The sequence below is a fragment of the Protopterus annectens genome, chromosome 5.part0, assembly GCF_019279795.1.
Source record: "Protopterus annectens isolate FY-2018-M chromosome 5.part0, PAN1.0, whole genome shotgun sequence".
Taxonomy (NCBI): Eukaryota; Metazoa; Chordata; order Ceratodontiformes; family Protopteridae; genus Protopterus; species Protopterus annectens.
Genome location: NC_056735.1, coordinates 291,230,582 through 291,243,126, shown reverse-complemented (window position 1 = coordinate 291,243,126; position 12,545 = coordinate 291,230,582). Strand labels below are relative to the sequence as shown.

The window sequence follows — 12,545 nt, the reverse complement described above, 5'->3', positions numbered from 1 at the left end:
ACAAACTCAAAAAGCATATAAAACAGATTAAATACAGATAAGCTCTTTACTGGATCCGGGTTCACGCTTGTTTTGATAGTTGCCTTTGATGGACTAGAACCATACTTTTTATTTAGTTCTCCTTGAAATGTTTGGTATAATCTGAGGGTGGTTATTGGCCAAGCTGACATGGCCTCTGGTCAAATAGCCCCGTTTGATTCCTATGACCTGTAGGAAAGCATCAACATGGATAGTGTATTTTTGCGCCAATTTACATAATTGTGTCATTGGATGGAGTCTGTACTTGGTTTGATCTTGTATTAAAATTTTTATAGACTGGAATATGGTAGAGGTGTGAAGTGCAATCCTAGGTGAGAGTAAGTGGTCTGGCATGGTAATTAGTGAACTAGTTAATGTGTATACGTATTTGTTGTTAAATTAAGATTATTTATCAGTGTAATACTTCAGTTTAATTGCTTGCTTTTTTAACACAGTGGTTGTATTATTAATATTTCCAGTTCAGAAGTAAGGCATTTAAATTATTACAAAAAACTGTTAGAAGCACATAAGAGTAGAGAACCGTAATTGAATAATTGTGGGGGAACGAGTTCATATCTGGAATGAGAAAGTGCTATATCTTAACGTACATATAACATTTGAGTGTTGTATCAGTGTTCATATTGGGCTATGGGAAAGGTAAAGTCTGGGAGGAGGATGGGAGAACAGAAATGGGGGTTACATCTGTATAGAAATCTAGTTATGTACTTGAAAGAATTAGTTGTTGTCTTTCTGCCACTTTTAATCATTTGTAGATGAAGAATTACCTTTGAACTGTTAAGCTGCTCCAGGGAAAGTTCTACACAGGGGCTTGCATTTTGTGTGTGTGTGTTTTTAAGTAAATGATTTTGCATATTTGCAATTTTTTAAAGATTAACGAAACCTTATTGTCTGTTTTACAGTATTTTACTTGACGATGCTGGGCATATAAAACTAACAGGTGAGTAACATGTTGTATATTGTGTAATACTTTGTATTTACATTTATATAATTTAGTACTTTTTTCCTTAATGTGACTAGCCATAATAAAGAAAACCAGGTTAGTGACACTTCTTTAGGAACTGTCTGTATCACTGTATCACTGTCTTTGGTCTATATCCACCACAGACCTTCAGTCAGGTAACGTATCTTTTACTATTTTTATTCCTAATTGATGCATACCAATTCCCTCCAACTCAGGTGGCTTGTTTGAAATATCTCAGAGGTCCTCTGATTCCTTCATATTGTGTCTCCCTCAGACCAAGGAAAAGGCCTTAAACCCTCCTTAGGTATCATAGAAGTGCTTTGGGCATAGCAAAGCAAGCATATACTGCTGTAGATAGAAAAAGATGGAACCACTTCCTCAAAGTTACACATTTGAAATAATCAAGATTTGTATTAGTACATTGTTCTTGAACTATACATTTGCAGTTGGCTGCACACTTTCCTTGACTGTTCTTATTCTGGAGATGTTCTTAGTGTTTCACTGTTGCAGTCATCACATTTGGGTTATCCCTGCCAGGGTAGCCCTCAGTCAGCCCGAATACCAGAGGCTTAGTATTTCTGCTTCGGTTGCTGTAGCTCCAGGACTGAAGTCAGGTTGTCAGTGGTATAAAAACAGGCAGCCGACACCATTACATCAGTCTTTCTTGCTGAGGAGCCCAAAGCAGAAGCAGATGTTCATCGTGTTTCACTGTTGCAGTCCTAACCAATGGGTTATCCGGCTCCTCGATCGGCAAGAATACCAAAGGTAAGTAAAACATGACATTGGCTGTCGTCTGTTGTAAAGGATGTCAGAACGTCCGATACAAAAGGAGGCAGCCGACGTCACTTCCTCAGTCTTCCTTGCCGCGGTGCCTGAAGCAGAAGCATTTCTTGCACGAGTGCCAGTCGGCACTTTACCATTTTTTGTTTCCGACTACAGAGTTGAAGTCTACTACAGCTAAGTACCCCATTGGGGATCCTCTTTTCTTGCCTTAATGAATGCCAGAAAACGTTAATAATTGTCTTACCTGTGGAAAGTAGATTCCCCATAGAGATTTTCATTCCCATTGTATTATTTGTTTAGGCCTTGACCACGACGATGTCCTTCAAGAATGCAACTGCAGTCATAACATGTGGGTTGTCCTGCCTCAGGCAGCCCTCGGTCGGCCGGATTCCAAAGTTTGGGTCCGACGTCGGCTGATGTCGCATTTCTCTCCGACGTCAGAGCGGCTGGAGTACATAAGCATCAGCCGACACCATTTTCTTCAGTCTTTCTTGCCGTGCGGTGCCCGAAGCAGAAGCAGTTCGCAAGTGCCGGTCGGTCAGCTCCTGTATTCTACGATACCGAAGTCATCAAAAAAGCTAAGTACCCCGTTGGGGACCTTTTCTTGCCTCGGCCGATGTCAGAAATTACTGAAAAAGTTAACAATTGACTTTTTTGTGGTAAACAAATACCTCATAAGGATTTCCACTCTTACTGCCTCCCTTGCCTGGGCCCAGACCACGACGTCTCGGCCTGTGTAGCCTGTGTTCGCTTCAACAAGCGCACTCTCAGGCAACGGGCGGAGTTCGCTGAAGATTTTTTCGGCGATAATTTTGATTACACCATGCCGTCGGATCTTCCGACATCGCAAACTCCCAAAAAGCGAAAAGACCGGGACTGACATCCTCGGCCCGTGTCTACCACCGACTCCACGCCAAAACCTAGCGCGAGTGCTCCGGTTCCCTCTGAGACGGTCTCTCCACCACTCCGAACCGAAGACACCGCATTACCGACGACTCCGACGCCAGTTATAGATTTTCCTCCGGATACCGAAACCGAGGAAATGCCCGAGACCATTGCTGTAGACAAGGTCACTCCTGCATGTGGAGCTGCCAGGCCTCCTATGGCCATGTCTATTAAGGCCTACACTAGGGCTAAGGCAGCCAGCAAAACAAAGCATATTACTTCTAAATCCTTACCTCATCCGACTCCGGAGACACAAATTATGTCCATGGCTGCTGATTTAATTTCCATGATTAGAGGTTCACAGGCCCATCCTGAGAGAGCATCCCAGCCTCCTCCTGATAAAGGCCCGGGTTGAACCCTCTGACCCTACTCCTTCAGATGAAGATTCTGAGGGCTCTGTCCACTCTGATAGCCAGGAAGAGCTCTTCCAGACCTATGAGGACTCGGATGCAGAAGATTCCATCCCTTCGGCCTCCCCTCCTGAGGATATTTCTTTTGGGGAAGTTCTGCACACCATGAGGGAACATTTCAAGTGGCAAGGTCAGGAATATTCTGATTCTAGGAAACGCCTGAGGACTTTCCTTAGGAAGCCTCAGCACAGGCCCTTAGCTATTCCTCCTGTACTTGATGTTCTGGATGATTTGTATTCTGACTCTAGTGCTACCCCTGATTCTCTTCCTCCTGCTCCAGCCAAGCCAGACAGGTATTGCAGGGTCTCAGAAACTCATTCCCATTTATTCAGGGCCCATACTGCTGATTTGGAAACTATTTCACAGGGGCCTAAAGGAGTTTCAGCCTCCACCTCAAAAAATCCTTTGCCCTCCAACAGGGAAGCGAGGTCATTAGAGAGATGGGGCAAAAAGGTTTACACTTCCACTACCTTATCTATGAGAGCTTTAAATTGCCTTTTTCATATGTTACAATATCAGGATTATTTCTTAGAAGATTTACAAAAAACATTAGCTTCTCCTGATCCTTTAGACAGGAAGACTTTGCAGGAAGCTGTACATAACACTCAGCAAGTAAGCAATCACTTCCTGCAGTGTGGATATGATGCACTGGAAGCTTCATGTAGGGCAGCTATGACAGGGGCAGTGATTCGTAGACATGCTTGGTTAAAAGATCAACCTCTACCAGATCATGTAAAAGCAAAACTTCTGGATGCACCTTTGGAAAAGAACAAGCTTTTTGGTGCAAATGCTAAGGATGTGTTAAAGACCATCGAAGAAAAAGCAAAATCAGTTCAGACTGTGAAAGATTTCCTCCAGGTTCAACCCCCCAGATTCAGTAGGAATTGGCCCTCAAAAAACTGGTCCTTTCCTAATCCAGAAAAGTTTCAAAGGGGTAAGAACAGATGTGGCCGAGGAAGAGGCCAATACAGAGGCCCTTACATGGGACGACAATGGCAGCCAGGAAACCAAAGAAGTGACGCAGGGGTTCCACCTGCCCAACAACCACAAACTCAATGACTTTCCTCTACTACCGCCTACCAGGGAACAACTAGAAGCTCCCTTGAGCGGGAAATTATCTCTGTTTGCAGAAAACTGGCACAGACTGACAAAGGACAAATGGATTTTGGACATTATAGACCGAGGGTACAGGTTTCATTTTCATACCTTACCAAGAAAACAAGGCATGCCAAACCTACCACAAAATCAGAGGGCAGAGGCTATCAAGCAAATCACTCTGCTGACACGAATGAAAGCAATAGAAAGAGTTCCACAACAAGAACAAGACCAGGGGTTTTACTCAAGACTGTTCCTTGTTCCAAGAAAAGAATCTCAATGGAGACCAATACTGGACTTGTCCGCACTAAACACCTTTCTCATAGTACCAAAGTTCAAAATGCTGACTACAGCAACTCCTTCCCATGCTGGGCAAGGAGTCGTGGCTGATTACTCTGGACCTCAAGGAGGCATACCTGCATGTCCCTATCAGACACAGCTGTAGAAGATACCTCAGATTTCTTGCAGGGCCAGAGCATTATCAATTCTCAGCATTGCCATTTGGCTTATCTACTGCACCCAGAGTATTTACAAAATGCCTGGCTTCAGTAATTGCTCATTGCAGGCTACAGGGTATTCAAATTTACCCGTACCTGGACTGCCTCATACAAGCGGACGACAAATTGATGTTGACAAAAAACCTGGATTATGTCATACGATTACTTACGATTACTCTGGGATACACAGTCAACTTCCAAAAGTCAAGACTGCAGCCATCCCAGCAAATAATCTTCTTAGGAGCCAAACTAGACACAGCCTCTCAGATGGCTTACCTGACAGAAGACAAGCAAGAGAAGTTAACTCATTACTTCAAAGGTTTAGCAAAACTCACCCAGATGACTGCAAGGAGATTCCTACAGGCCCTGGGTTACATGGCATCCTGCATTCTACTGGTTCCATTAGCAAAACTACACATGAGAAAGCTTCAATGGTACCTAAAAAGCATTTGGTCTCAACACAGCAACAACTTGGAGACAATCATACCACTCATTCCATGCCTACAAAAGGAATTCCTATGGTGGGCCTCGGTGAGCCAGGAAAACACAGGTATGTCATTCAAAACCACAGATAACACAGACCATGACTACAGGCGCCTCAGACCTTGGATGGGGGGGCGCACATGGAAGGCAGGTGTATACAAGGACAGTGGTCTCCAAAGGAAACACATCTGCATATAAACCAAAAGGAAATGCTGGCAGTAATGCATGCCATCGAGGCTTTTCAACACCAACTCCAGCAAGGCCATTTAATGATACGGACAGACAACACCACTGTGATGTGGTACATAAACAAGCAGGGGCACCCACTCTTACCCCTTTGCAGACTGACAATGCAGCTTTGGGAGAAATCACTGAGCCTAAACATCCAGTTACAATCCCAGTTTGTTCCAGGAAAAGACAATGTGTTGGCGGACAGCCTAAGCAGGAATTTCTCAGATCCACACGAGTGGAGGTTACATCCGAAGGCCTTCAGACAACTCACTTCGACATGGGGCAAGCCAGAAGTGGACCTATTTGCCTCTCACCTCAACCATCTTCTACCAAAATTTTGCACAAGGACATACCATCCAAAAGCTTGGAAAATAGATGCCCTCTCATTCAACTGGAACTCCCTAGCAATCTATGCATTCCCACCTCTGCCACTGATGACCTCAGTATTACTAAAGATCAAAGCAGAGAAGCCCAAGGGAATCATAATAGCTCCGGATTGGCCAAGACAACACTGGTACCCACTACTGCGGAGCATATGTCACACCAGGAGGTGGGCCCCTCCCCCAGTGGCCTCTACTTTTGACTCAACACAATTTCGAAACACTGCATCCAAATCTTCAGACACTGCAGCTAACAGCCTGGGAGATCCCATAAATAACTTCAGCTTATCTCTCTCCAAGGAAGTTCAGTGGATACTAACAGAGGCTCGAAGACCATCCACCAGAAAGGTTTACTTAGCAAAGTGGAAAAGATTCAGCTATTGGAATACCAGCAAGGGACATGATGCATCATTGTTGAACATCCCACTCATCTTGGAATATTTGGCAGATATGTTAAAGAACGGCCTCTCATATTCTTCCATAAAGATACATGCATCTGCTATTTCAGCTAGATACAACACTGATCCTCCTGTTTTCTCTTATCCTTTGCTAAGACAATTCCTCAGGGGAATCAAGAACATTAAGCCACCAAGAAAGGCCCCAGTGCCAGCCTGGGACCTCAATTTTGTCTTAGAAAAACTGACTCTACCTCCATTTGAGCCAGCAGCTTCAGTTGACTTGCAATTTCTCTCATGGAAGACAGCTTTCCTGTTGGCAATTACCTCAGCAAGAAGGGTTTCGGAGCTACAGGCCCTAATGGCAATACCACCCTTTATTATTTTTCATAGAGACAGGGTTTCATTAAGGACCAACCCTACTTTTATGCCAAAGGTGGTATCTAGGGTTTCTTTAAATCAAGCCATTCATCTGCCTGCTTTCTTCCCCAATCCTGAGAATAAGGGGAAAGACTGTTGCATACCTTGGACATTCACAGACAACTTCGATACTACCTGGACAGAACCAAGGCCAGTAGGAAGTCTGAACAACTTTTTATAGCTTACGCCCCTGCAGTCCAAGGAAAAGCAATTTCAAAACAGACTATTTCTAAATGGATTGGACATTGCATCAGATTCTGTTATTCCTTTCATGGAAAGACTGTTCCAGCCAATATCAGACCACATTCCACCAGAGCTACAGCCACCTCTACAGCATTCTTAAGAGGGGTGCCTACCAAGGACATTCTAGAAGCTGCTACATGGAGCTCCGTGCATACATTCTCCAAACACTACAATCTCCCTCTATACTCCAGATCCAGAGCAGGCTTTGCTTCGGCAGTCCTGCAGGGTTTGATTGCCACGCCATCTCTTTCCTAGAGCATACCTCCTCCCCCAGCTAAGCTATGGTATTCTACCCACGTTATGACTGCAGTTGCATTCTTGAAGGACATAGTACAGTTTTGTACCTACCATAAATGTAGATGTCCGATAGACATGCAACTGCAGTCGGATTTTCCCTCCCTCCATACCCCTCTATGCCTAGGGTCCACTCCTATCCCTGTTACTCTTAGCTGGGGATATCTGTTATGGTGTATTTGTTTTATTGCTCATTTATTTGTTTGGAATCCTGTTTTTGTCTTCCAATTTGATTACAGCCTTCCTTGGAGGGCACCTGGCATCTGGGGCAAGAAACACTGAAGAAAATGGCGTCGGCTGATGCTTATGTACTCCAGCCACTCTGACGTCAGAGAGAAATGCGACATCAGCCGACGTCGGACCCAGACTTTGGAATCCGGCCAACCGAGGGCTGCCTGAGGCAGGACAACCCACATGTTATGACTGCAGTTGCATGTCTATCGGACATCTACATTTATGGTAGGTACAAAACTGTACTTTCCTAATTGTGATCTCTGTGCCTCTTTTAATCCACGTACTATTTGTCGTCGGGCTAAGCTTTTAGCTAAACATTTTGGAGTTTGGCCTGAGTTTGTCGGTATGGCTTCCGCTGGTCTTCAGCCTTCGGATGTACCTAAAAAACGTAAGGATAAGGACCGCGACAGGATGATGTTAGGATGGTTGTCAGTCATGCGGTAGTCCTTTGCAGCCCTTGCAGTCTGCGGATTTTCAACCGCAGGCCTCAGTTGAGACCATTTCAGAGTCCCCCAGGCCTCCGGCCTCCATTTTGCCTTCTGACCTTTCGCCTGTCACCTCTTCATCTGGATCCGGAGCCGCTAAGCTGACGCCGATGTCCGAGGCCTCCATTCTTCATTCAGACAGCAAGCTCTTACCGACGACCTCTTCTACAACTTTGGCTGTTGCCAGGCCTCCCAAGTCCTTCAGGCTTGCAGGTAAATCTTCCAGTCGTAAGCCTGTGAAAAAGCAGGCTCCAGTTTCTTCTCGTTCCCTGTAATCCCAAATGGTTAAAATGGCTAATGACCTTTTGACTCTTATTAGGGGTTCACAGCCTCCTCCTCCTAAAAAGAGTAGGGATGTTTCTGCTGAGGCTTTGTCTTTTTCTGGTTCTGCTTCTTCTAGCATTTCTGCTGATGAAGAGGAAGTTTCTCAGGCTTTTTCTCCTTTTGAGGATTCAGATGTAACGGCTTTTTCTCCTTTTGAGGATTCAGATGCAGCGGAGTCCATGCCTTCTGCCTCTCTTCTAGAAGATTTCTATTTTGGTGATACTTTGAATATTCTCAGGGAGCATTTTAAATGGGAAAGTCAGGATTATCCCCAATCTAAGAAAAGGATTAGGGAGTTTTTGGATTTACCTCAACATAAGCCTCTGGCTATTCCCCCAGTGTTGGAAGTGGTTGATGATGTTTTTCTGGAAAATTCATTGACTCAAATTCGGTTCCTCCTGCTCCCAGGAAACCTAGCAGGTACTATAGAGTTCTTGATTCTCATCTGTTTCTTTTCAGGGATCCGTTGGCTGAGGCCCTAAAGGAGTTAAGGCCACTTTTACCAAAAACCCTGCTCCTTCTGACAGGGAATCTAGGAACCTAGATAGGTGGGGTAAAAAAGTTTATACCTCTGCCACTCTTGCAAGTAGGTCTACTAATTGTCTTTTTCATATGCTGAAGTACCAGCAGCACACCTTGGAGGCTATTAAGTCTAGGATAGCAAGTGTCCCTCTTTTGGGCAGAGAGTAAAGATATGCAGGATTTGCTGAATTCTGCCAGTCTTGTCAGTAAACATTCTATACATTGTGATTTTGACATTCTAGAAGCCTCCTGCAGGGCTACAGCTACTGGATCTGTTTGCTTGGCTCAAGGAACAGCCCCTTCCAGAGCCTGTCAAGGCTAAGCATTTAGATGTACCCATAACAGGCATCAGAATGCCATTAAGGCAGTGACTTGTCTTTTTAGAGGGGGATGTACCTTTGCATAAGGAAGGAGAGTCTTTGGCAGCAAAGCAGAGAAAGTGCTCAAGAAGATGGAGGATAAGGCCAAGTCTATGCAAACTGTTAAGGATTTTCTGCAAGTTCAACCTCCTCGCTTTAGCAGGAATTACCCTTCTAAGAGTTGGACATTTCCTGATACCAGCAGACAGAACCGTTCTAGGGCTAGAGGTTACAAATCTTCTAGGGGGGCTGGTGGCTACCCCTCAAAGGTCTAAGCATTGGCAGGCTTCCACTTCCAAGGCTGGAAGTTCTAAGCCTGCATCTCAATCAAAACACTCTAAATGACTTTATCTAACTCTTGCCTGTTCTTGCCTGCCTGGAGAGTCCTTTAGTAGGAAGGTTGGCACTTTTTGCAAATGTCTGGGCCACTATCACGGATGACAAATGGGTACTCAGAACTGTATCCCTAGGGCACAAGTTTTCTTTCCACACCTTTCCAGTTCCCAAAGGATTCCCAGACGCTCCTCCAAACTAAAGGGCAGAAGTAGAAAAACTAATTTTGTCTCTGTTTCTTCTGGACGCCATAGAATCAATTCCTGCTCAGCAGGTAGGCCAGGGTTTCTATTCCAGACTTTTCCTAGTTCCAAAAAAAGAAGGCACCTAGCGTCCCATCCTACATCTATCCATTCTGAACTCTTTCTTGGTAATTCCAAAGTTCAAAATGCTCAGTCTGCATCAGTTGCTGCCAGTGTTAGAAAATGATTCCTGGCTGGTAACTTTGGATCTCGAAGAAGCTTATCTGCACATCCCTATCAGAGAAAGTTGCAGGCAATGCCTTCATTTCTGGGTGGAAAGCCAACATTACCAATTCTCTGTGCTGCCCTTTGGCTTATCTACTGTTCCCAGAGTTTTCAAAAAGTGCCTGGCTCCAGTCATTGCTTTTTGCAGGCAGAAGAAAATTCAGATATATCCATACTTGGACGACTGTCTGATTCAAGCAAATTCTCAGGAACAGCTGTTAAAGGATCTAGAATTTGTAAAGACTCTTCTGTCTTCCCTGGGTTACACACTCAACGAGGAAAAATCAAAAATGGTACCATGCAAGGAGATAACATTCCTGGAAGCGAGTCTGAACACAGCAGCCCAGATATATCTCACCCAGGAGAAGCAGACAACTCTTTCAGTTTACTTCAAGGACTTGGCAAGCCTGTCCCAGATCCCTGCAAGGAAATAACTGCAACCTCTGGGATACATGGCCTCTTGCATCCTCATGATTCCATATGCTAGACTGCATATGAAGAAATTGCAATGGTACCTGAAGAACATTTGGTGTCAACACCCACAGGCCTGGATATGATGATTCCTCTGCTTCCATGTCTACAGACAGAGTTTCTATGGTGGGAAGCAGCCTGTCTACAAAACAAAGGCATGCCTTTCCGCCCACCTCCTGCCACTCAAGTTCTTACGAAAGACTCATCGGACTATGCCTGGGGAGCACACTGAATGTCAGATGCATACAGGGACGTTGGAATGCCCAGCAGATGCGCCTCTAAAGGAGTTGATAGCAGTTCAGCAGGCCTTTCTAGCTTTCAAGCATCTTCTTTCTCCAGGGACACTGCTCGTCAGAACAGACGCCACCACAGTCATGTGGTACATCAACAAGCAGGGAGGGACTCATTCTTACCCCCTGTGCAGGCAGACCATGAATCTTTGGTCCATAGCAGCATCCCTGGGCCTGCATCTCCTAGCTCAGTTATTTCCAGGAAGGCTCAGTGTTTTGGCAGACCAGTTGAGCAGACAAACCCTGGATCCTCATGAGTGGCAGCTGAACAGAGCAGTCTTTTACAGCATCATTCAACGTTGGGGCACACCTCAGGTGGATCTTTTCTCCTCCCCAGACAACCATCTTCTACCTCTTTTTTTTTTGCACCAGACTGCATCACAGCAGAGCCTGGAAAGTGGATGTTCTGTCCTTCCCTTGGACGCTGCTGTCAGTTTATGCCTTCCCTCCTCTTCCTCTTCTTTCCAGAGTATTATTGAAGATCAGGGACGAACGACCAAGGACTATTCTCATAGATCCGGACTGGCCCCGACAGCATTGGTATCCACTGCTTCGCAGTCTCTCTCAATTTCCTCCTTGGCATCGTCCTCTGAAGCAAGATCTTTTAGTTCAGGAAGGGGAAAACATTCTACATCCTCATCTTCAGTCTCTCCATTTGACAGTGGGGCTCATTGTATGACTCCTTCCTTTTCTTCTTCTTCTTTCCTTTTCCAGCAGGTGGTTGACGTGAAGAGGGAGACCAGGAGGCCTAGCACTAGGAAGTCTTTCTTCTCATCCTACCCTTCCTCTTATCCTGGAATATCTGGCTGATTTGCTTCAGGCTGGCCTTACTTTTTCCTGTGTCAAGATCCATGTTTCAGCCATTTCTGCTCATTGTTCTTTTGAGCAACCCATTTTCTCTCATCCCCTGATGAAAATGTTTCTCAGAGGTGCTTGCAACTTAAAACCTCACAGAAGGGCACCTACTCCAGCCTGGGATCTTAATTTTGTTCTAGAGAAACTCACTCTTCCTCCTTTTGAGCCAGCTGTCACTGCAGATTTAAAGTTTCTGTCTTGGAAGACTGCCTTCCTCTTGGCTATAACTTCAGCAAGTAGGGTTTCAGAGCTGCAAGCTTGGACTGTGGAGCCTTTTCTTATTTTCTATGCAGATAGGGTCTCTCTGAGAACCGACCCCTCCTTTATGCCTAAGGTGGTTTCTAACCTGACTCTTAATCAGTCCATACACCTTCCTACCTTCTTTCCTAATCCTCGAACTAGAGGTGAAAGGATCCTACATTCTCTTGATGTGCACAGACAGCTCCATTTGTACCTGGACAGGACTGAAGACCTTCGGAAATCATCACTGTTATTGTTCAGTTTTGCCCCTGGAGCCCAGGGCAAGGCTATTTGTAAGCAAACCATTTCTAAGTGGATTGCAGATTGTGTTACCTTTTGTTATTCCTTTCAGGGCAAGGTTCCTCTCAAAGGGGTTAGGACCCACTCAACTAGAGCAGCTACCACTTCAACACCCTTTTTAAGGGGTGTGCTACTAAAGACATTTTGGAGGCTGCCACATGATGATCTATTCACACTTTCACAAAGCATTATAATTTGCCTTTGTTTTCTAGAGCCAGGGCAGGGTTTGCCACTGCTTTTCTGCAGGACATTATTTCCAATCCTCGATTCTGTTGGTTCCTCCTCCCTTTTCTCTGGGCTTTGGTAAGCAACCCATTGGTTAGGACTGCAACAGTGAAACACGATGAACATAGTACAGTTGTGTACACTTACCATAAATGTAGATGTTAGAGTGTATTTACAGTTGCAGTCCTGGTTTCCCTCCCTCCTTACCTCTTTTGGTACTCTCCCGTTCTCCTTTCCTAAGGTACAGGCTAAATTTGGTGTTAT

General features: G+C 45.0%; 1 protein-coding gene across 1 annotated transcript in view; it reads left to right on the top strand.

The window, feature by feature from the left end:
• RPS6KA3 (ribosomal protein S6 kinase A3) overlaps positions 1–12,545 on the top strand; it is a 1,945,113-nt gene that overhangs the window by 564,125 nt on the left and 1,368,443 nt on the right. The window contains exon 8 of the mRNA XM_044072275.1: positions 939–976. Within this exon, the coding sequence (XP_043928210.1) occupies positions 939–976 (38 nt within the window). The remainder of the gene's footprint in view (positions 1–938; positions 977–12,545) is intronic.